The 23,440-nt window shown below is 61.0% G+C and overlaps 7 protein-coding genes across 7 annotated transcripts; 3 read left to right on the top strand and 4 right to left on the bottom strand.

Annotated features, from left to right (window-relative positions):
* Nucleotides 1-194: 194 nt before the first annotated feature.
* DCS_03013 (YL1 nuclear protein) lies at nt 195-2,907 on the top strand (the record flags this gene model as incomplete). The annotated part of the gene is made up of 3 exons (XM_040800338.1): nt 195-2,112; nt 2,185-2,654; nt 2,722-2,907. 3 exons carry the CDS (start codon nt 195-197, stop codon nt 2,905-2,907), a joined length of 2,574 nt encoding a protein of 857 aa, XP_040661221.1.
* Nucleotides 2,908-3,789: 882 nt separating this feature from the next.
* Nucleotides 3,790-5,307, bottom strand: DCS_03012 (uncharacterized protein; the record flags this gene model as incomplete). Its single annotated transcript, XM_040800337.1, has 1 exon — nt 3,790-5,307. One exon carries the CDS (start codon nt 5,305-5,307, stop codon nt 3,790-3,792), a length of 1,518 nt encoding a protein of 505 aa, XP_040661220.1.
* Nucleotides 5,308-11,395: 6,088 nt separating this feature from the next.
* On the bottom strand, nt 11,396-12,605 carry DCS_03011 (sphinganine hydroxylase Sur2; the record flags this gene model as incomplete). Its single annotated transcript, XM_040800336.1, has 2 exons — nt 11,396-11,826; nt 11,897-12,605. 2 exons carry the CDS (start codon nt 12,603-12,605, stop codon nt 11,396-11,398), a joined length of 1,140 nt encoding a protein of 379 aa, XP_040661219.1.
* Nucleotides 12,606-15,231: 2,626 nt separating this feature from the next.
* DCS_03010 (Translationally-controlled tumor protein) lies at nt 15,232-16,105 on the top strand (the record flags this gene model as incomplete). Its single annotated transcript, XM_040800335.1, has 5 exons — nt 15,232-15,246; nt 15,410-15,521; nt 15,601-15,738; nt 15,805-15,967; nt 16,021-16,105. 5 exons carry the CDS (start codon nt 15,232-15,234, stop codon nt 16,103-16,105), a joined length of 513 nt encoding a protein of 170 aa, XP_040661218.1.
* Nucleotides 16,106-16,455: 350 nt separating this feature from the next.
* Nucleotides 16,456-17,864, bottom strand: DCS_03009 (uncharacterized protein; the record flags this gene model as incomplete). The annotated part of the gene is made up of 3 exons (XM_040800334.1): nt 16,456-17,499; nt 17,553-17,740; nt 17,789-17,864. 3 exons carry the CDS (start codon nt 17,862-17,864, stop codon nt 16,456-16,458), a joined length of 1,308 nt encoding a protein of 435 aa, XP_040661217.1.
* Nucleotides 17,865-18,810: 946 nt separating this feature from the next.
* Nucleotides 18,811-19,942, top strand: DCS_03008 (uncharacterized protein; the record flags this gene model as incomplete). The annotated part of the gene is made up of 2 exons (XM_040800333.1): nt 18,811-18,873; nt 18,953-19,942. 2 exons carry the CDS (start codon nt 18,811-18,813, stop codon nt 19,940-19,942), a joined length of 1,053 nt encoding a protein of 350 aa, XP_040661216.1.
* Nucleotides 19,943-20,275: 333 nt separating this feature from the next.
* DCS_03007 (glutathione S-transferase) lies at nt 20,276-22,855 on the bottom strand (the record flags this gene model as incomplete). Its single annotated transcript, XM_040800332.1, has 1 exon — nt 20,276-22,855. The coding sequence occupies one exon, from the start codon at nt 22,853-22,855 to the stop codon at nt 20,276-20,278; it is 2,580 nt and encodes an 859-aa protein (XP_040661215.1).
* Nucleotides 22,856-23,440: the final 585 nt, after the last annotated feature.

Raw genomic sequence — 23,440 nt, 5'->3', positions numbered from 1 at the left:
AGCACTGCAGACCTTGCAGCAACGCATTCGCTTGGCTCAACCTCGCACGCCTCGCACGCCGCATCCCCCGTGTCATCCGCACGCTGCGCGCACACGCAAGAGGAAGTGACCCGGTTGCGGTCTCGGCATCAACTGGACAGAGATGCATCCTCATCCTCGCCCGTCCCTAGCCTCCTGTCCATGATCCAGGATCCATGATGGAGCCCGAGTCGAACACGTCTGACAGAGCCGGCTCGCGGCTTGCGAGCGAGAGCGACTCTCTCGACAGCTCCGGAAGCGACACGGAAGCCCAGCATACGGAATGGCTCGCCACAACGCGCCAACGGCGATCGACGGCCGGCAATCGAATGAACTCGATGCTCGCCAACGAAGAACCCGACTCGGACCTAGAGCTGCTCTTTGCCGAAGACGAAAACGACCAAGGTTTCTCGGAAGTCGACGACGATGATTCCGATCTGCAGATGGCCTCATCCTCGGACGACGATGACGACGACGTCGACGAAGACGGCAACGGCCGCGACAACGACCTCGAAGGCGAAAAGGAGCTCGAACGGCAGGCAAGGGAGAAACGCAAGCGCAAGGCGCCAGAAGCCATCCCCGCCAAGTTTAGGAAAAAGGTGCGCATCGCTCCGAACGCGCAAGCGGCCCCTGCGCCGAGACCCAAGAAGAAATCGGAGCGGGCGTCCTGGCTTCCGTCGCCGGCCGACATGCCGACCCGTGCCTCGTCCCGCAAAACCACGCGGATCTCGAAGGAGCAGCTGCATCAGCAGATGGTCGAGCGCGAGGAGCGGAGGCTCAAGCAGCTGGAACAGATGCAGAAGAAAGCGGCCAAGCTCGAGGCGTCGAAGAAGCCACCGATGACGCAGGAGCAGCGCCTCGCCGAGGCCGCCATCGTCGAGGAGCGCAACAGCAAGAGCCTGAACCGCTGGGAGGAGGCAGAGAAGCAGCGGGAGGAGGAGAGGCGAGCCAAGCTGGCTGCCCTCAACAGCAGGACTCTAAAGGGCGCCGTCATCAGCTTCTGGAGCGGTGTGAGGGCCTGGAAGGATGCCCTCGGTCAGCATGTTACCATGGTCGAGGAGAAGCCGAAGAAGAAGAGGGAGAAAGCCAAGAAGGGTCAACCGCAGCAGGCCGAGGAGAAGCCGACGACCGGCGAGGCGGTGGGCGCGGCAAGTACTGGAGACGCCAACGAAATCCCAGAATCCCGCTCAACGGCTCCGTTGCCACCGAAGCTCGACGACGCGGATGGTAACGGGGGGGGCGAGCCGCGGGCAGTCGTGGCGACTGCATCGGCAACAAACGACAAGAGCGAAGCCGAACAACATGACCAACACCACGCCGTGGCGCAACCTTCCACCGCACCCGCTCTCCCTCCCGTCTCACAGCCTTCTCCGGTGGCGAAACCGGAACCGAAACCGGAACCGGATGAGGGGAAAGAAGGGCCGGAGCGCAAGTCCATGTCGATGCCCGCGTCGACGCCTACGTCGATGCCTGTGCCGATGCCCACACCACCACCTCTGGCGGCTTCATCGCCCACACTCCATGGCGGACTGGCAGCACCAGCGCCCGATCCGTTTGCGACCACGATGCCGCCACAACCCGTGTCTCGACCCCAGGAATTGAGGCCATCATCTGGTGTCCTGGCCGCGCCAGTGCTCGCACTCCCATCCGACATCAACAGCAACGGGCCACCGCCGTTGAGCACCGGTCCCAGGTCCAACGTCCTCGCGCTACCCAACACCCAGCCCAACACCCAGCCGGCCCCGTCATGCCTACAAGCTTCGACAACAGAACCGTCTGGTCCGACGGTCAAGCTAGACCCTATACCGCCCCTCAGTGAAGCTCACTTCCAGCCTATACCAGACGATATGCCAGCCGCCACCGAGTCTGCCAGTGCCAGTCCACCCCGAGCCCTTCAACAGCCATCACCAGCACCAGCACCAGCACCAGCACCAGCACCAGCACCAGCACCATCCCCAGCACCAGCGCCACCGTCCCTAAATCCAGCGACGGCACGAAACGCCATCATCTACCAGCACTTTGACGAGAACGCCATTCGCGACAAGTCGGTACAAACAATGATTCTTCTAGGCCGCAAAATGACCAAGCTCCCTAGTATGCACCTCCCCCCCTCCCCCTTGTCGAGCTCAGCGTGGAAACTGACCAACGCCTGTTCGTTCTCTCAAGAACCAACAGCCGCTCCTCTCTGTGTCATCACGGGCCTGTCTGGTCGCTACCGCGATCCTGAAACGGGCCTGCCATTCCACAACGTGTCTGCCTACCGCGAGATCAGGCGCTTGCACCAAGGTGATTATCACTTTAGCGCACTCCTCGGTGCGTGGGTTGGGGCCGGGACTACCGCCGCCCGCGGCGTCCCTGATCGGTTCCTCAAGCCGGAGCCTGAATCGGAGCGCAAGAAGCGACTAGAGGAGAAGAAGCGACTAGAGGAGGAGAGGAGGAAGGAGGAGGAGAGGGAGGAGGAGGAGGAGAGCAAGAAGGAGGCGGAGAGCAAGAAGGAGGCGGAGAGCAAGGAGGAGGCAGAGAGCAAGGAGGCGGAGAGCAAGAAGGAGGGGGAGAGCAAGAAGGAAGAGGAGAAAAGGGTGAAGGAGGTAGAGAACAGGAAGAACGAGGAGAACAAGGAAGAGGAAGAGGAAAAGGTGCGCCAAGAACGGTTGAGGGCGGAGGACGAGGGGAAGGCAGCTGAAGAGACCAAGCTCGCGGCAGTGGCAAACGATAAACCTCAGCAGCCCACAGCACCACCTCATGTTCTGGCACCAACACCCACAGGAGAGCCGGCTAAAGCTGATGAACCCACAAGGGATACAGCGCAGCATCCTGGACCACCGCAGCCAGCAGAGGAGTCAAGCATTGGGGGCGCAGCACAGCATCCTGGACCACCTCAGCCAGTAGAGGAGTCAAGCATTGGGAGCGGAACGAAATAAAAATAAAATAGCAAGGCAACTTGACGACTTTTGAAAGAACCCATGGTGAGCAGCTGCTGCAGCGTACTTCCATTCCTCCTTGAATGGAACCAAGTAGACGTACTGAGGCAAGGTGCTGGTTCGTTTCTTGGCCCGCTGTGTGAATCAAAGCTTACTTCCCACTCCGGATTGGCATGCACGACGGTCCCAAAACATCAGCGCGAAGACGGTTGCTGCATCTGGAGGAGAGCCCATCAAACCGATTGCTTCCGAGTATGAAGGCAATGGAAAGATTCGCGAATGCCGCCTTGCAGAACGGTTCCTTTCTTACTTTCATAGCTGAGCTTGGATCATGCGTCAAAACGAGGCTGCAATGCAACGAGTCCATCCATCATCTGCTCATGAAACGGCGGCCCCTGATAACATGGAGACGCGGCAACGCTTTCGTTGGGACGATAATGTTCCATCTATTTCGTGCCATCTAAATACTACGCATTACACTAAATACGGAGCAAGGTATTTTAGCGACATTCCCGGCGTACATGATCGCTGAAATTTACATCAACCAGTGCGAGCCATCAGCCGCAGGTCTCCAACAATGAAAGCAACGCTGCCCGACGCCGAGTGAAAAGAGGCTTGCAGCTGCTGCAACAACTCGCAGCCGCTTGCTCAAACCAAAACCATGACGTGCCCTCCCGGCGGCAATTCCTACCACTCTCCATTCACCGCCATCTTCGCTTGCCGGCTCCTTCGCAACGCATCGAGGCTCCACACTCGCCTACAGGTTGCCAGTTCGGGTCGGTGTTGCTTGGTCCATATCCGCGACGGACACGTGCCGTGGAAAGCTCGTGGCTAGCAGCGCGCACACGTGTCAGTGGTTCTGCTTGCGACGGATGGCATCCGCTATCCAACCCAGCTCGTTCGCAAAATCATCCAAGCCTGTGTCGATGGGCGCGCCCAGGAAGTTCTCTCCGTCGACGGCGATGCCGGCATGCCCCCCGGAGAGCAGCTGGGCAGCGTTGAATGCCGACGTGGATGGTCTCGAATGCGATGCCTTCTTCTCCTCGCCCCCCTGCGTAGGAAGCCTGTAGCCTGGGAAAGCCTCCCGAGGGGAACCATGGCTCGGCACAGGACCGCTCGAGAAGTTGTCATCGTCGTGGCTAGACAAGACCTCATCTTCGTCATTGGAGTCGCCAAAGGGAGGAGGGCACTCCTCGTCGACCAGTGCCGGAGACACGGGGGTGGTCAATGCGGTGGAGGGAGCCGATATGGACCATCGCGGCCGGAAGTCGGTGTCGAGACTGGGAAGAGCGGGGCCGCCGGACGGAGGTGCAGGCACAGCGGTATCGGCTCCCAGGCCGTGCTGGTTTGATGGATGCGTCTTGACAGGGACGAAGCATTTCTTGGCGTCGGTACCGGAGAGCGAGAGGGCGATGGACGATGCGGAACGCTGAAAGGGGGGCGGCGATAGGGAAGTGGCGTAGAACTGGTGGTCTGACGTGGCCGAGGTGGCAAAATTGTCGTCGTCGTCGGCCTCCTCAACGACGTCATCCGGCACCGGCATCGGCATCGGCTCAGCAACGGTGGGTTCTCTCGCCGGGCTCCGCTCGGACCTCGCGGGCGGTTCTTCCGAGAGGAAACGACGCAAAGACTCGTGCGAAATGTCTCTCGCTCGGCGGCCTCGCGAAGCTGTCGAGGCGGGCGGTTGCCTCGGCGGGGAGGGCGGCGTCGGCAGCTCGACGGTGTCTTGATCCGGAGCGGCGGGATGATGGGTTGGGGGCTTCCGGGTGAACAGGCGCTTCCAGCGGGGGCCGGGAGAGGGGGCGCGAGCCGACGGATCCTGGTTCAGGTTCAGGAGGGACGAGGCGGAGCCGAGGCGACGGAGGGAGGCGGTCAAGGTCAGCATCGGGGCGTGGGCCGGGCGCGGCGTGGTAAACTTGGCGTCGGGGTTCATCGTCCTGAAGCTCTCGTGACGAAGGGAGGTGAGAGAGGCGCTGCGGAGACGCGGCGTCCGCTCGACGGGAACGCTCAGCGCGTTGACCGTCTGGCCGGGGAGAAAGGGGCAGGCAGTCGTGCTCGGCTCGGCGGAGTTGTACGTCTCGGTTGCGCCATCTATCTCGTACTGCGTTCGGGGCGAAAGGGGCGAGCTCGTCAGCGTCGTCGGAGCGAGCGTTGGCGGGCGGCAGCGTCGAGGTCTTATGCGTAGACGTGGGGAAGGTGCGCCAAGGTATGTAGGTGAAGATGCACGTACATAGTAATAGTAGGTGGCACCCATCTTGAGGCCACCATTCCTGCGCAAGCCATTCACGGCCTTGTCGTCGCAAACAATATCGTTGAAAGAATAACAGCCCCTCCACTGGCCGCGGCCGCGGCGGGGATCAGGTTTCATCGTGTAACACGAGGAAAAGTGATCCCAGGAGCCAATGAGTTGAACGGACCGGACCGAGGGATCCGTCTGACTGCGAGGCGTCAGTTCAGTCAGTCGGTCGGTTCGTGTGCTCGGCGCGTAGGGAGCCAGCCTCGACGCATAGGGAGCAAGCGTACGTGACGCGTGCGTGTGCGTGCACGTCCAACCGGGCAGTCACCGCAGAAGGGTCACCACACACTCGAGTCGCTGAGCTAGGACCGGTATGGATACAAGTTGCACGCACCCTCAGCCCTGCGGTCGGCATGTGCACATGTACATGCAGGTGTACACAGTGGTGCACACCAGAGTCGCATGCTTGCCATGAAGGGTCTACACTGCCATTGCAGGGTCGTGGGCTTGGCTGGTGGACGGACGATGCGTGTGCATGTACGGAGTACAGGTAGGTAGCTTGCTCGTTCCGCGTGGTAGGGAGGGTGTTCGGCACTCGTTGTGGATGCGTGCAGGTCTAGGCGCAATGATGTCCAGGCAGGAGTATATGGACAGCATTCCTGCGGCACAAAGGCAACGCAGGCGCCGAGTGGAAGCACTTGCACGGAATTGACCCTGGCCAAGGTAAAAAACAAAGGGGACCATGTGCGTCGGCCGTATGGGCATGATATTGGGGGTAGGCAGGGAGTACCGACAGTCAGTCTAGCAGGTGTACTCCACACATGCTGCTAGTACATGGCATCGCCCCATCCCTGGGTGAGACAAGCAAGGTGAGTGGGTAGGGGGGGGGGGGGGGGGGGGGGGTGATATGGCACCAAAGGAGTTTCGGAGCCTGGAACAGGGCGTGGTGTCTCTCAGGAGTCGGGAATGCGGGACTCGGGAGTCGGGAGTCATGACGGGCTGAGGCATCAGGACTCTGGACTCGGCGGGTGCCCCGAGGCAACAAGGGACGACGAGAAACGGGACGGGTCGAAGGCGGAGGAAAGTTGACGACGAGGCAAGAGGCGAGTAAGAAAGTTGCTTGGACTCACAAAAGGAAGGTGACGAGAGTGGTTGTAGGGTCCATGGTGAAGGAGGCCAGCCTACAGAGCAGCACTCACACCGCGACGTACAGGAGGAGTATGGATCCGTATAGGTATGCACCTGTCGAGGCGAAGCATTCGAGAAGGCGAGAGGTCGTACGCCGGGGCCGAGCATTCAGGCAGGACCCTAGGCTCACGAAGCGTGGGCGTAGGCGGGGCCCGGAGGATGGATCATGGATTCGAGCGGATGGTATCGAGGTCGTGGCAGACGACGGAAGCTTAGGTGCCTCGTGCCGTTGTCCACCATGCACGTCGAATGCCTCGCAGACGCAGGCGACGTTGGAGGGTCCCGTTGGCACCCACAGATGGCCGTCTTCGCCGTAGCGTGGGCCTCGTCGAGGGCGTTTGCTTCGGCACGGGGCGTCTGCACCTATTCGACACTGCTATTCGTGTGAGGTGAGCCTCGCCGGCGCTGGTCGTTCATTCATCGTCGACGACCGAGGTGGGGTGGGGGTGGAGGGAGGCCAGAGGTCAGGGAGTGGGTGAATAAAAAGAAGGATGCATATAGAGAAGGGGGGGCGGAGAGAAGGAGGGGAGGAATGAAGCGTCGTCGCAGCCAGGCGCCCTGGCAATTAGACGGCCGTGGTAAGAAATGAACGGCAGATGCAGACAAGTGCCTGCTTTTCGCACGCATGGATGAATCCGCAAAGTAATTGAGGGTGTCATGGTGCGTGTTGGCACACCAAAAAAGGGGGTGGGAGGGGGGGTTGCTGCAGATGGTGTAGAGTACTGGATTCTGGCAAGACGATAGGAAAGAGCACAGTCGAATGTACTTGCCTGCCTACGTGCTTTGATGTCGGTGAACGGAGAAACGGGAAGGCGCGCGCGTTGGCGAGCGCTGCCATTTGTCGCTTTTGTCGCTTGCCCCTTCTCTCCTTGATTCAGTCACCCTGGTTCGCCTTTGGGAGAGCGTGAGGAGGAAGGAGGGAGGGCTGGCGCGGCTGCCTCGTCGTCGGCGGCACACCGTTTGCGTATTAGCACACCGCCAGCTGAGCTCGTCTGCACAATGAAGAGCTCGCGATGGCGAGGCAAGCAATCAAGGCCCGTACTCGGCTTGCGTGCGCACGCGGACGAGGACTTGTACTTGTACGGCAGCACTCGCGAAGGAAGCCGGCAAGGAAGGTCAATACGGGCCTTTGAGTTCCATTCGTTCCATCTACAGTGCAGCGCGACACACGGCCGAAATGCACTCGTACTACCCAATGGGCGTCGGTGCGTCTGCCACGTCTGAGCCGGACGTGGACGGCTCCCGCGAGTCACGCTCGTGAGGGCGGCAGCGGCTCCTGGCCCGTGTCTGGGGTGCGAGGAACGAGTGCCGTACGTGTTCGAGCATCGTGCCGGCACGCATGCGGCCTCGGAGCTTCTTTCTGGTTCGACATGGTTTCCATCTCGCATAGACGAGCTGATGAAACGCAGCGGGGCTTGGAAATTTCCAAGGCGCATCTCATGGACAGGCCAACCAAGACTGGCAGGCCAGGTAATACTGTAAGCAGGCAGTCAGACGGGCGCATTGGTCCTCTGAAGGCGCTTGCTGTTCTTTCTTCTGCCGCTGACCTGCCGCTTCTGCCACATTGGGGGCCTGCGAGAAGGCACAGTACGAATGAGGAGGTACGCAGTAATGATATTGTTATTAATTACTCCGTAATGATATTAAAATCAATGTATTGATTACAAGTAATACGGAGTACGGAGTACACGTAACAAGCACGGTTACCCATCGGCACCAACATCGGCATCAAATACCAAAGTACAGTCAGTCAGTACCTGCTTACAGACCATGCACGTACCGAGTCGGCAGCGGACTCGAACTTGCAGGAACTTGAATGCATGCATGTAAACATATGAGCCATGCAATGTACACCGTACCGTAGATGCACGTGCAGGCATAGCACACATACGACACTGTAGATTGTCGCGTAGGGTCGTACGGAGCATGGACGTCCATGTGCATGTGCTTCGTACGGAGTACTGTGCGCTGCAATGGAGGCCACTTGCTGCCGCCCCCTCACACGTTCAAGCTGGTGCCAGCAGGTATGCCAAGTACATACTGTACGGAAAACGTACATGTACAGTAATAGGTTGTGGCCATTTCCACATCGCATCATCCTAAGTAATACTAGGTAATAGTAAGTATGTAAAGTACTAGCACCTAGCAGGACACATTACACCCATGGAATAAATACCAAACAGCTGGTAGTTGTACCTGGGATGTGCAGGTATGCAGTACTTAAGGCCGCTGCATGTACACTGTACAGTACTCCGTACTCTGTACTAGGTAATACATGCCTAATTAGTAGGTAGTATGCAAGGACGGAGACATACTCAAGTACGTACGGAGTACACATGTAACTGTATCATGACTGGATGTACTGCATCATGACTGTACTGTATCATGACCGTACTATATCATGCCCGTACTGTATTATGACCGTACTGTACCATTACTGTACTGCATCATGACCGTACTGTATCATGGCTGTACTGTATCATGACTGTACTGTATCTACGAGTATGAAGTGTGCTCGTACTTGCTTGTAAGTATGCAGACAGTGCTTGTACTCCGTGCAGTTCCTAGTACTTACCCATGCGTACTTGGATGTACTAATAGGTGCCCGCCCACCCAAGCCGGCGATTCGAATCCCGCACCTACAGCAAGCACCTCCAAGTACTCCGTACGCTATTATTACATGTACAGTCGGTTTCAGCAGCAACGGCTGGCCTGTCGTGCATCGTGCAGCGTCACGGTGCAACGGTACGGTATGCGCACGAGTGCCCCGTACTCCGTACAGCACGCGCAACTCGCGGGCCACCGAGCAACCAAAGCTCTTGCGCGCATCCATGCCGATCCATCTTGTCCATGCACCCTCCAGGGGGTGCTGCAGGAAAAAGCAAGCGACGGCGGCAGCGCACCGAACCAACCACGGCCGATGCTCTGCCCTTCATTTACCTCGCATCCGACGAATACGAGTGGTAAATGAATAGCATGACGCTCCGTACGCGCGACGAAGCGTACGTGTCCAGGTGCTGGTGTTGGCATGCGCAAGGCATCCCCCTTTTATTCCGTACCCTCGCCGACATCTTGGCCATGACTTTGGGCCTCGACAGCCTGCAGCTCCTCGGCGGCGGAGCAAGAGGCACGCATGCGCTCTGCTCGTGGGTCGTACTCGTATCGGTCCTTGCTCATGCGCCGTCTCGGTCCTCGTACGTAAATGTCTGTCGGTGTAGCTATGAAAAGCACAAATTCCGTATTTGTACTGTACTGTACGGTGTATGGACGACATTTCCCTCTCTGCCGTGGGACCAATTTCATACAACCACGCACGACCTCGCCTCTCCATCCACAAGCACCACCTTCCACCACCTTCCACCACCTTCCACCACCTTCCACCGTCTTCCACCGTCTTCCACCGTCTTCCACCGTCTTCTCCCGTCTTCTACCCGTCTTCCACCGTCCACCATCCACCATCTACCATCCACCATCCACCATCCACCACCCATCATGTCCCGGCAGGCGAGTCGTCTTGGGCCGGTAGCTAGATGTACTTTTGCATCTGCTAAACTACAGCAAGTACATGTACTCCGAACATTCACGAGCACATCCAGAAAGAACACGCCCTCGATGGTCTTGCCGCTACGCTGCTGGCAAGGGGTTCCGGGATACACCCTCCGCCACGGCCAGCCGGTCCCTCCCACGAGGCCTCATGCCCAAAACGACGGCATGCATGCTTTCGATGCATCATTTTCAACTTGGTGGATGCATCTACGCCTAGATGCAGATGCAAGCCCAGCAGTCGGACGCCTGTCCGCCACTGCTGCCTCCACTTCTGAGCGAAGATGCCCGCCTGCACCGCGCGCTCTCCGAACAGCTTCTGCATCCCAATCTGCCACGCCACATCACGGCACGCCAGGATGCTTCGTCGATCCGTACGTGCATCTGTTCTCTGTACATCTATCGTCACTCGTACATGTCTCATGCAGTCTCACGACGTGAGGCGTTGTTACATGCTGTCGGTCGGACCTGCGGCCCCTTTGCCTCGCTTGTGCGATGCGGAGGCGACGCATCTCGTCCCATGCCAGCCCAATCCATCCCATCGGACCTCCGAGGCATCCATCGAATGGCATGCCGTGGAAACGACGCAGCGACCTGGACTCGGCCCAGCGTCAGCCGGATTCGCCGCCTTGGCAGGCAACATGCATGTCGACGGCGCCGACGGCAGATGAGGACGACGCTGCTGCGCTCCTCCGTCACATTCTGTGCCGCGCGGCGTGCCTCCCGAGTCCGAACGCTTGACGGGTCAGGCTTGTCCTGTCCTGTCCTGTCCTGTCCTGTCCCGTCCCGTCCTGGTCCGTCACGGCGCCGGCGGGAAACGTCCTCCCGCCGTCTGCTCCGCCCTCTTCTACCGCTTTCCACTCTCCTTCCGCCCGATGAATTACATATTTCGGGCCTGCCCATGTGACGAGAACACCCCCGCCGCGAATCGAATCGTCCCCTCGGCTGGCGGGGGGGACAACGGGCAGGCTTGCTTCCCGTTTTCTTTCACGCCTCATGACGGCACCAGACATTACCCACGTGCCCACCTAATCGTATCCGACGCCGGGGACCAGAAAATAAGGGGACCCATCCCAACATGCATGCGAGAAGAAAAAGAAAGCGTGTTCGTCTGCCAGGGAGACGGTCAAAGGGGCGACGTGCGTGAGATGAACCCCGTAGACGTGGCCGCCGCAGATGGCGGCTGGACGGTCTCTGAAGAAAAAGAAGCGAGCGGAGAGGGTGGGGGAAATGCAAAAGGGAACACGATGAAAACCGCTCTTGATGGCGTTGTCGGATGCGCCTCCTCCCGGTCCGAGCAGCGGGGCTTTCCTGCTTTCCGCTGCCAGCAGAACAAAGTGGAAACGAAAAAGTTAAAAAAAAAAAAAAAAAAAAGAGGTTTGCGGCATAGATAAAGTCAAGCAGCTACATGTTGTACACGCACGGGATGACGGGTGCCGGTGCGGAAAGCAAAGGTGTTGGTTGGCAGATGTCATCTGCATCCGCAACGTCACGTCGTTTGCTTCGATCGACTCTCGGCGCGCGCGTCGACCGCCTTTTCGCGCCGCTTCCTGTCGGCGAGACGGTCGGCGCGGGGGCCCTTGTACTTTGTTCCCAGGAGCGTGTCCCAAAAGGTGAAGAACGGCTGCGAAAAGTTGGCCTTGATGCCCCAGGTCTGGTGGTGGACGTCGTGGTAGGCCGCGTTGTTGCTCGTGATGAGCTGGAGGGGGTCCCAGGGAAAGGAGTAGCCGCAGTGGTCGTCGATGGTCTTGACGGTGGAGAAGGCGAAGAAGCAGGTGCCCTGGCGCACCGTCATCCTCGTGAGCTTGAAGGCGATGCCGGCGCCGAGGGTGTCGAGGAGGAAACCCTCGATGGGATGGTTGTAGAGGGCGCCGTAGGCGTACGGCACGTACAGGCGATGGTGGCGCGAGTGGAAAGTGGCTAGTCGTCCGTCGGTCAGCAAAGGCACGCGAGCGAGATGCCGCCTCGGCGGTGGGCGGCGGCGACTTACTGTACATCCAGCGGTTCGTGTGCATGAGCCGGTGGAGAAAGTACTGCCACGTGTCGAGGATGAAGATGGCGACCAGGAACTGCAGGGCCGGCACGAGCAGGTGGTAGATGACCCTCGCGGCCAGCAGCTCCCAGGGCAGAAAGGCCGGCGCCGACGACCCGGAAGCGGCGGCAAAGGGGTAGTACCCGCCGGCCAGGGCCCCGGCCAGCAGCGGGTGCGAAACGGACACGCTCTTGGAGATGGCCGTCGCGTTGAGGCCGAGCAGGCCGAGCAGGCTGGGGAGCACGCGCTGGGCGAGCCTCAGGCGGGTGGCCCAGACGGCCACGTCGTAGTCGGCCTTGCCGCGCATCTCGGCCGGCTCGCTGAAGGCGAGGGCGGCGCCGGTGAAGACCTGGATCACCTGCTGGACGATGACGTCGCGGGCCACCTCGTAGCGCGACGCGTGGTTGCGGCTGAGGATCTCCTGGGGCGTGTGGAGGCGGTACTGGGGGAAGAGGTCGAGCACGTCGATGGCGTGGAAGAAGAGGGACATGACCCAGTAGACGACGACGGGGAGGAGCAGGGAGAGCCAAAAGTCCGAGATCCAGCCGAAAACGTCGCCCGTCGGCTCGAGGCTGTACGAGGGAAGCGGCGGCAGGCCCCGGTCGTGGAGGGTGTCGTTGGCCATGGCGGCGGCGACGGTGGCGGGACCGAACGTGTGGTTGACCATGGCGGCCCTTTGCGGCGGCGGCGGGCGGATGGCGGCCGGGGCCCCGTCGGGGCTCGTCGTCCGAGCAGTCGGTGGGCTTGTCGGGCGGGCGGGCGAGCAGCCCGAGGCTCGATGGCGGCGGGCGGTCGGATGAGGCGGCGATGGATGCGGCCGACGACGACGGTTACGCGTGGACGACGACACGCTCACGCGTCGAGGAACAATCGGTACAACTCTCTCGAGGTCGGGGGGGCTGTCGTGCGCACGAGCAGACAGGCTTTGCCGTCTTAATCACGGAGATGCGTTGTCGGAAGACGACGAAGGGAGCGACGGAGAGGGAGGAGGAGGGGGGGGAGGAGGAGGAGGAGGAGGAGGAGGAGGAGGAGGAGAAGGATAGGAGGACGAAGCAGGGGCCAAGGGGAAGCTTTTTTTGGTACGGACTTACTGTACGGGTTACGGGGTACGTACAGTATATGCAGAACGGATGGAGCCAGGAGGTATAGCGCCGTAGCTGTACATGTCGTTGCAGGTATTATACCGGAGGACGGAGTCGGCGGTTTTTGCCTACCGCTCCGACGGTTACGCCGCCAACTCAAGTGCGCCGGTATACAGTACCCTGGCTTGCAGTACCCACCGGTGGTATACGGTGGCCGGGTATACCTTGGCACCTGGTACCTAGTACTTGGAGCACCAGGAGACTGCCAGGTCAGTCATGCCACTCTAGACTACCTACCGTGACGTACCGGGACATGTATGTACATGCATGCGGTACGCAAGGGTACTTGTCCACGCTGCGTTGGCAGCACTGGCATGCATGTACAGTACTTGCATGCACGCACTTGCAGACCAAGTCACGAGGGCAGGGTGGCGTTGCCTTGCAATGGTTGGCTGACTGGCCGGTCGCTTGGTTGCTTGGTTGGCTGATGGAGAGTCAGGGCTGTCGGAGGCTCGGGTTTGCCAGTGGGGGGCCGAGCAACGGTGGCAGTGCGAGTCGTCCTAAGTACAGTACCTACTAGGTACCTAGTAAGTATTAATGAGTACATTTTCCGGCTGGCCGGTCGATGAACAGCGTACCGGTACGTACTTGCAGTGGTTGTACTGTACATGAAAGTATGGAGTACAGGGTACAGAGTAAGTTCAGAGTACAGAGTAAGTACAGAGTACTTGCAGTAATAACACCAGACTCCCGGCTTTCACGGCTCGTGCAGGACGGAATTTCCAGGGACCTGCCAGGTATCCGCCATCAGGCGCTGAGCCCCAACAATCAGCCCACTCGGAAGACGTCTTCCGTCCTCTGTCATGTCACCTGGTCGCCGTGTCATCTTGTCGCCGTGCCATGCCGGCACCTTGTCGCCGTGCCATGCCGTCACCTTGTCAGTTGAACGCACATGCTCGGAACGTTACAGAGTACGGAGTACGGAGTACAGCAGGTGTACTTTCACTGTAAGGGGGTACGGTACTTGCAGTGCAGTGAGGTACGGACTAATACCTAGTGCCTAGTACTCTCCTCAGTGCCCTTTTTGGCCACAGTGCTGTACATGTACTTACAACTTGGTGTGCTTACAGTAATAATACAGTAACCCGACCAAGCACGGAGTACGGAGTACAGTACATGGACTTCGTACCTACACCTAGGGTACTTACGCCCAATCAGTCTGGCAGTCCAATACGAATGCCATCTCGTCGTCATCATGACGCCGCACCTTTTCTGCCCCAACAGGCTCATGTCGATGACCCTCCCACCCTGACTGGGTGCATCGCCGTCCCTCGAGCGAGCAAACGGCGGCATATGTTCCGCAACGCCACCATACCGCGACCATTCTATCGGCTCACGAGCAGTCTAGACGACGGTGAAAACGGTCGCCTGTCGTGCGCAACATCCAACCTACTGGCTGCGCCGTGCAAGAGCAGGCAGTCCTGGCTACCCTATACCCGACACCACGACGCCTCGCGATATCCTTCACGTTCAGCAGGCCGTCTACTTTACCATTACCTTGTCACCGCGTTCAAGCCTGCTCATGTCTGCATGCCTTGATGCATTCTGCACATCTGTGCTCCACTCCCTCTCGCTCGTCGATGCATCCCCTGCGTGTACATGTGTCTGCTGTGGATTGACCTGGATGCGTGAGGGCGTCTTGCAGTCGAGCATGACGATGACGGATTGACATGCAAGGTAAGGGCAAACTTCAGCCCCCGCTTCGTCTACGCGCGGATGAATCCTGACCATATGCATGTAGTCCATCGTGCTGTGCATGTACATGCATCATGCTTCCTTGCTCCAAACGACGACATTGTCTCCAACACCAAGGCATGCTGTACGGTAGTTGTAAGTACAAGCAAGTGCGCATGGCCCATGGCCCGGAGACAGGCGCATTACGTAAGCAGCGTAACCAGTGGAGATTTTCCACTCCAGCCTTGGCCTTGGCGGGGGCCCTCGAGCTCTCAACCCTCTCTGCGATGTGATTGGCCGAGGCCTCAATCCCCCCACCAACCATCTTATGCCGTTGATTTTTCCCCTCCACAGGCCCGCTACAACCTCCGTACAAAGCTCAAAACCTCCAAACCTCCATCCCAAACCTCACGCAAACTTCTCCCTCCCTCTCTCGTCCCGCCCTCTTCTTTCCCGTCGCCCGTCGCAACCGCCAAAATGCTCATCTACAACGTACGTTTGTCCCGGTGCGGGCCATGGCGCCTTGTCTCCGTCGCAGACGCCCACCGCTCTCTCCTCCGGCCCTCCTCCCCCACCCTCTTTCGCTTTACCCCGCCAATGTTCGTCCGAGGCAATCGGTGCGCACCCATGCTGACACGGAGGCCGAACACAACAGGATATTCTCACCGGTGATGAGATCATCTCCGACTCGTACGACCTCAAGGAGGTCGATGGCGTCATGTACGAGGCCGACTGTGCCATGATCACCGAGGAGGCCGTCAGCGTTGGTAAGGTGCCGACGGAGAGAAGGATTCCGGCGCCGTGCTCGAAAGGACCAAGCGCTGACGAGGTCCCGTCGACGTGTAGACACCGGTGCCAACGCCTCCGCCGAGGATGGTGAGGAGGCCATGGAGGACCAGGCCATCAAGGTCAACAACATCGTCCACTCCTTCCGTCTCCAAAGCACCCAGTTCGACAAGAAGGGCTACCTGGCCTACCTCAAGGGTGCGCACCCACCACCGCCGTCGCCGTCTGCCCGAGCGTGGGTGGCAGTCGCTAAATAGTCATCAGGCTACATGAAGGCCGTCAAGGCTGCTCTCCAGGAGAGCGGTGCGTCGGCCGACACCATCACGGCCTTTGAGAAGGGTGCCCAGACCTACGTCAAGGAGAAGCTTCTGCCCAACTTCAAGGACCTCGAGTTCTACACGGGCGAGTCCATGAACCCCGACGGCCTGTATGCACTCCGGCAACCCTCACGGGCGCCTTGCACCGCTGACAAGCATCCAGCGTCGTTCTCCTCAACTACCGCGAGGACGGTGTCACCCCCTACGTCATCGTCTGGAAGCACGGTCTCAAGGAGGTCAAGGTCTAAGTCGAACTCGGCACTGGCTGCGGATGCGCGCATGCTTTCCCAGGGATCTGGAGTAGCGAACATGGACCCGGCGTTTCCGAGCGCCTCGGACATGGTGCCCCGCCGCTTGATTAGAGAAAAGTATACGATGCCGAGTCTCGCGCGCCCACATCATCTCTCTCGCTCTCTCGCTCTCGTTCTCTCGCTCTCGCTCTCTCGCTCTCCCCCCCTCTCTCTCCGATGCTCAACTCGGGGTTTTTCTTTGCCGTGGCATGCATGTGTGCGCGTATCAAGACCGTGGAAGCCGACCAACGCACGATGCGCAGCAAGGACGGCGGGGCCTCCGTGCACCAGCCAACCACGCGCGAGGGTCAATACGTCGGCCGCGTCGATGTTGGAACTGGGGGAGCCGTGTCGCCGTTGACGGCCGCAGCCACACCAGCCCTCTTCGGCGGCGGAGGCGGCGGCGGCTTCTTCTTCCCCGCGAGGCCGGGCACGGCGCCGGCGAGGGTTGTCGCCAGCGACGCCGTGGCCGACTCCGACCCAGCACGGCCTTGACCTGAAGCTTGACCCGCATCCTGACCCGCATCCGACGCGTAGGCACCGACCTTGTCCCTGACTCCGTACTTTTGGTCGAGTTCGCTCGCGCTCTTGATGCCGGCGGCCACTTGGTCGCCGTGCCGTTGGCGGAAGTTGTTGGCCGTGCTGGCCGCCGCCTTTGCATCCGAGAAGGAGACGGACGAGGGGTCCTTGTGGATGGCCGAAGCTGTCTTGAGCGCCGCCTGCTTCTGCGCCCAGGTTGTGCCTCCACCCGTAGAGCCGCCCGTGGTGCCCGCAGAGCCGCCCTTGGCGCCCGTCGACGTGTCCGCCGTGGAGAGGCGGGACTGCAGCGCGTTCACCTGCGTGCCGAGACTCCCGAGACCGCCCTTCATCGCCGCAGACGCGCCCACGGTTCGCGGCGGAGGCGGGAGACTGGGCGGCGTCGAACTGGCAGGTCCAGATCGCCCGATGCCGAGACCGGGGACGGAGACGCCTGCGGCGCCCAACCTGTCCACCGCTCCTCGAGGCAGATGGCCACTGCCCGGCGATGCATTCTCCCTCGGCGGCAACCGTGGAGGCAGAGAGCGGGAAGCGGATCCGCCCGGGTCGGAGGAGGATTCGCCGTCATTTCCATGCACCGCGCCAGGCCTGCGAGGTGGCGGCGGCGGCGGCTCAGCGGAGCCTTGCTGTCGTCCGCTCGCGCTCGCGCTCGTCGCCGGAGGGCTCCTGATGGGAGGGCTCGGAGACGGGGCGCCAGGTGTCCCTACCCTCCTCGGAGGGGGGGCAAAAGTCGAGGCGTCCTTGAGTTCGGAGAGTGGCCGGGAGACGTGGTTGGAGCGGTCGTTGCCGGCCGACTTGCGTCCGACGAGCCCGCTCTGCGATGCAAATTTTAGAGAGGAACGGGCACCGCGAGAGGAGAGAGATTTACCACCTGGCCCCGTATCGTCGTGCCCTCCTTTTCCGGGTGCCACCCGTTTTTAATGATATCTTTGAACTGCGACATGGCTGCGATGCCGAGGATGAGGAGCCGAGGACGAGGGGCCGGGGAGTTGACGAGGTTCCGTTGGGTACGGAGAGTCGAGGACGAGATGACGAGCTTTCGTCGGGTACGAGGGGCTACGGGACGATCGTGCCCGAGCTTTTATCCGATGCAGCTGTACCCACTACTGGCATGGAGGCAGTTTCGTTCAAGCACAGGGAAGAAATGTAGAAGTCGTCGTGAGCGGGGGGTGACGTACATGCAGACTGGAGGTCGGGCGGCACCACGTGGGCGGCATTACCACTTGGGCGGCATTACCACTGGGGGCGGCATTATTACCACTGGGGCGGCATTAGTAGTACCACTGGAATAAGTTATACCGCAACTACAAGCACATGCTACAGTACATATTGCCGAGCGGCAGCGCCATTCTTGTAGGTGTGCGTACAGTATTATTACTACTAGGTACCTAGTAGGTACTTATCAGCTGTACTTGTACTTATAGTGTACTATAGTGTACTGTGCGAGTTCTCGCTGTCAAGTACTTACTACTTATACTGTACAGTAGAACCCCTCCTCCTATTAATCGCCAGTAGTACATGAGTACCTAGTAGGTGTACAGTTCAGTACCGGCAAGTACACTGCAAGACATGGTACGGGTGTGAGGCGCTGCCGTCAGCGCTTCGGCGGGCCCCCAGTGCGCTCCTTGTCCCCCGACGATCGCTGAGGGCGACCAAGTACAGGCGCGGGGCAAGGCGGGGCAGACAATAAACTGCGCTGTAATTACTTACGGAGTACTCCGTACAGTACGGAGTATTCGCTGCGGCAGATACGTACTGTACTGCAAACTCCGAGACGCGCCTAATCAAGTGCAACTATTAACTATATTACTCCGTACTGTACAGAGTATGGAGTACATGTAGATGCTATACTAATTGCTAGAACGCGCATGTACCGATATAACAGTTGATATTATCAAGCTGTCCACCACCACACCGCGTACGTCTTCGCGATACGGTTGTCAAAGGCCCTCTCATCAATACTCCATCCCACAGCCTCCTCCATCCACGTCGTATATCCCCCCTCCGTGCAGATTGTGACGCGGCCCCGACGACGAAATCGCCCGCAAACCCTGCGCTTCCAGCCGCCGTTGGCAAGACGCGTCTTGTCGCGTTGCGGCAAAGACGGTCCCGTGTCGGGACATACAATGTCGGCGCCTGCAGCCTCCGACTATGAGCTCCTGACGGAACACTTTAGCTACCCACCAGCCGTACGTTGCGTCGACGCCCTGCGTGCCGTGCCGTCATCGTCATCACCGCTGACGGTGCCCCTCCTAACCCCGCCTCCAGGCCCTCATCGACGACATCATCAACACCGTCAACGTCCTTGCCGACCGCGCCCTCGATTCGGTCGAGCGACTCCTCCTCTCCATCCCTCCCCAGAAACTCGGCTTCTCCAAAAAGGGCGCCAGGCAGGCGGCCGAAGATGACGCGTCGGCGGCGCAGGAGGCGGCCAAGCGCGAGATCGAAAACGGCACGCACCAGCTCGAGACGCTGCTGAATGCGTCCATCGACAAGAACTTTGACCTCTTCGAGCTCTACACGATGCGCAACATCCTCAACGTCCGCCCCGACGACCGGCCGTTCATGCGCCTCGCGCACTACGAGGGCTTGGACTTTGCTTCGCACCCCGATCGGCCGACGAGCGAATCGGTGACGGCCCTCCGCAGGAAGCTGCAGCAGAGCCAGAGGCTGCAGGTTGCCCTCGAGGCCGAGAGGACGAGGAACGATGCGCTGCTGGGCAAGCTCAGGAGCGCGCTCGGCATGGGCGACGGGCCCGAGGTGAAGAAGGAGGACGGCGCGCAGTCGGCGGCGGACCCGACCCCCTTCGCCTTCCTCCGCAACAAGGGCGGGCTCGAAGAGGGCGGCGCGGATCGGCCGATCACGACGACGGCCGAGTTTGCTCTCTCCCAGCTCCAAGCCCTGCGCGCCCTCTCCGCCTCCCTGCGGACCATCCAACCCGACCTGGGCACGGCGGCCGAAGGGGAGCAGCTGGCCGAGGGCAGCAAGTCGTGGAGGCGCGAGCGGGTCGAGTACATCGAAGCCTCGTCGCGCAAGTACCTCGAGCGCGCCGCCGGACTCGAGCTCGGCCCTCACGGAGAGCTTCGCGACGGCGAGTGGCAGGGCGACGGACGGGGCACCAAGGCAGACAAGGCCGAGGTCGAGGGCCTCGAGCGGCTGGCCTCGCTGCTGGGAAGCGGCAAGGACAAGGAGGGCCCGTCATCGGCGGCCATCGCGGGGCAGGGCGGCGACGATGCCATGGACGAGTCGACCGGCTGACGGACGGGCCCCGACGGACCCGACGGATGCGACATGGCATGCGCGAAGGGGTTTCGTCTCGACCAAAAGACGAGCCGATTCGATTTGCATGCGTAGGAATGGCTGGAAAGAACCAGCCGGCTCGGGAGTTGGGACCTCGCTCCCTTGGGTTTGCACAGTGGAAGGGAAGCAGGCAGACAGGCTCGCCTGCGCCGTTGCGCACGCCACGGCATAGAACAAGAATGAATGACTGAATGACTGAATGAATGAATGAATGAATGAATGATCGATCGTAAAATGCGTGCAGGCACAATGGCACGAATGCTACGGGGACGCGTGCGCGATGCGATGCGCCTACCTGTCCTGCGCGCGGAATCTGCTCTGCAGCTCGGCGGGAACGTCGTCGCCGTCCAGCAGTCCATGCTGGTTGGCGACGTACCAAAAGTGATGGCGCCAGTACCGCGCGTCGCGCTCGACCTCGACGCCGCCGGCCGCGTCCCTCTCGAGCTTGTGGCCGATGACGACGCCGACGACGCCGCGCGCGTCCTCGAGCCGGTCGGCCTCGAGGAGGGCCGAGAGAAGGTCGGCGAGGCAGGGAAGCGACGTGACGGGGCGGCCGGCGCGGGCGAGGTCCCCGAAGACGGCCATGGCGGACTCGACGTCGCCCGTGACGGCGTGGGCGCTCGTGACGCGCTCCCAGAGCGTCTGATCCCCCTGGTTGATGCTCGTCAGCTTGTGCTCCCGCAGCAGAGCCTTGACGGCGCCGGGAGACGGGGGGTCGCGGGCGAGGGCCCGCTCGATGAGGATGGTGACGATGTGCCGCGTCGGCGTGAGGCCGGCGGCGCGCATGTGCCCCAGCACGGCGGCCACGGCCTCGTCGGCGCCGCCGTTGGCCAGCGAGGCGACGGCGTAGAGCATCTTGCCGTACGTCTCGAGGTTGGCGCGCAGGCCCGACGCCTCGATGTCGGCGACGATCTGGTGCACGGCCTGGACCTGCTCGGCAGCCGAGGCCCTGTCGAGCACGCCGAGGACCTCCTCGAGGATGATGGTAAAGGTGGCCGCGTCGGGCTCGATGCCCCGCCGCTTCATGGTGCGGAGGAGGGACGGAACGTCGTCCGGGCCGTCGCCGCGGAAGCTCTCGCGCAGGAGGATGTTGAAGGTGCGGATGTTGGGCTCGATGCCCTCGCGGCCGGCCCAGGCGAGGACCTCGTTGGCGGCCTGGAGGTCGAGATGGACGAGGCCCTTGAAGGCGGCGTTGACGACCTCGATGTTGGGTTGGACAGCGACCCTCGCGGCGGCGTCGGGTCCCGCCTTGGCCAGGGCGCGCTTCCAGAGCGTCATCATCTCGGCCAGCGCCTCGATGCCGGCCTGGGGCCTGCCGGCCTCGATGAGGGCCGAGATGCGTTCGGTCCAGATGACGGCGTCGAGGCGCAGGCCCGACTCGACGAGCTTGTCCCACAGAGCGGCGATCTTGTCGCCGTCCTTGCAAATCTTCCAGCCGTGCATCATGGACGTGTACGTCTTGACCGTCGGCTGCACCCGCACCTCGCGCATGAGGTCGAGCGTCTCCTGCAGCTTCGCGGGCCGCCGCACGGCGCACCAGGCGAATATCCAAAAGTCGAGAAACTCGGGGTCGTCGCGCATCTGCCGGACCAGATCCGGCTTCCGGCCGAGCCGGGCCTTGAGGTCTTGCCAGACGGAGACGATGGCGCCCGTGTTGCGGGCCCGGTAGGCGGCGCGGAGCTGCCTCGAGAAGGAGGCGAGGCCGGCCGGGGATGCTGCCGGCCGGGCGTCGTCGAGGCCCTGGCGCCAGGATGCGCCGGAAGCGCCGGACAGCATCGCCTCCGCACGCGGCCACTGCTCGACGACGTAGGCCCTGACCTCGCGCAGCTTGGCGGGCGGGTAGCGGGTCTTGCCCCCGAAGGCGTCGTCGACGTACCGCTGATCGGCGCCTCCCCGCTCGAGGGCGGCGGCGACGAGGTTCAGGAGGGGCGCCGTCTTGACCTGCGCGGCGTGGCGCGCAAGTCGCGGGTCGGACAGGATGGCGACGGTCGCCAGGAGGCCCGGAATCAGGTCCCGGGATTGCTCGAGACGAAACTGGACAAAGATGCTGGCCAAGGCCTTGGTCGTCGGTGCCATGCCGCTCGGGCGCGGCTCGGGCGGCTCGGCCCCCGCGTCGCCAAAGACCTCCTCGACGGTGGGCAGGACGAACCGCAGCTCGCCGCCGTCCCCCTGGCTCTTGCGCCTGAGCTGGGATATGTGCTGCCACAGGCCGACGAGCTCGTCGACGAGCGCCGTCCTCTTCGCCGACGAGTGCCTGCTGCCGATGAGCTCGTGGCACAGGCTCAGCACGAGTTCGTTCCTCAGGTCGAGATCCCACTTGCCGACCCTCGCGCACATGCTCGAGAGCTCGACGGTGTTTCCGGCCTCGCCCTCGTCGGCGACGGCATCGCAGGCGCGGCTGAGGAATTGGGTGGTGGCCAGGTAGAGGTGCTTGGGCATCTGGCCACGCATCTCCGCCACGTGCGGCCAGATGTCGGTCCGGAAGAGCCGCAGCTCCTCGGGCGAGCCGGCACGCCTATCCAAGAGCTCCTTCATCCTCGCCGCGATTTCCCACTCGCCGAGGGAGGGCGGATGGGCGGCGTTTGGGGCGAGGCCTCGGTGGGCCACGGGCGGATGGGCCTCCGTCTTGTTGACGATGTCGTTGAAGAGGGCGACGGCCGACCTTTGCATCGTCTTGGAGCATCTTTGCCCACCAAAGGAATTGCGGTGGCTGCCGCGGCGAGGGATCGTGCCGTGTCGGTCACCGCCTTCGTGCTCGGATGGCGAAGGCTCGGCCGGCGAGGAGAAGCGAGCGGCGGCTGATCGACGCACCGTCACGGCGGGCTGCAGGCGCGAGGCACATCGTGAGCAGATCGTTCTTGGCGCGTACATGGCGCAGCTGCACGCCGACGGCCGTTGTCTGCGATGGATGCAGGAGGAGGAGGAGGAGGAGGTTGGTTGATGACGTGAATGGAGGTGGACTTTTTTTCTGGAGTCGACTTGGAGCACATGCTGGTGCGCCGTACAGTGTAATTACATACAGTATAGTTGCCTCCTAAGGTACTAACTGCGTCGTATGTAAGTACCTAATACAGAGTGCGGAGTGCTGTACAAGTAAATTGTTGCAGCCAACTGCCACTGGACTTGTACTTGGGCGTTTGATTTTAGTGCCATGGTGGTGCTGTAATTCAAGGCACTGTACCTACTAGGCACTGTCTTTACAGGTACCTAAGTATGGGCACTCAGGTGCCTCAACTTTCATAGTGCATGCAGTACTTTGTAGCACAGAGTGCCAACCCCTACAGCACCGAATTCGAGATGCATCTGAATCCAGTTTACTCAGTAATATCAATCCATTTGCTCCTATTTGACAGCCGATCGAGGACTGCTCCGTTGCGAGCAGATGAATCAGTATTTCTATGGAATTTTTCCATATAGTACTTTTCTTTTAGCATTGCAAAAATAGGGGGCATGTGA

This window comes from Drechmeria coniospora, chromosome 01 (genome assembly GCF_001625195.1).
Source record: "Drechmeria coniospora strain ARSEF 6962 chromosome 01, whole genome shotgun sequence".
Classification (NCBI taxonomy): domain Eukaryota; kingdom Fungi; phylum Ascomycota; class Sordariomycetes; order Hypocreales; family Ophiocordycipitaceae; genus Drechmeria; species Drechmeria coniospora.
The sequence above is the reverse complement of the archived record's forward strand: the minus strand, read 5'-3'. Positions and strand labels throughout refer to the sequence as shown.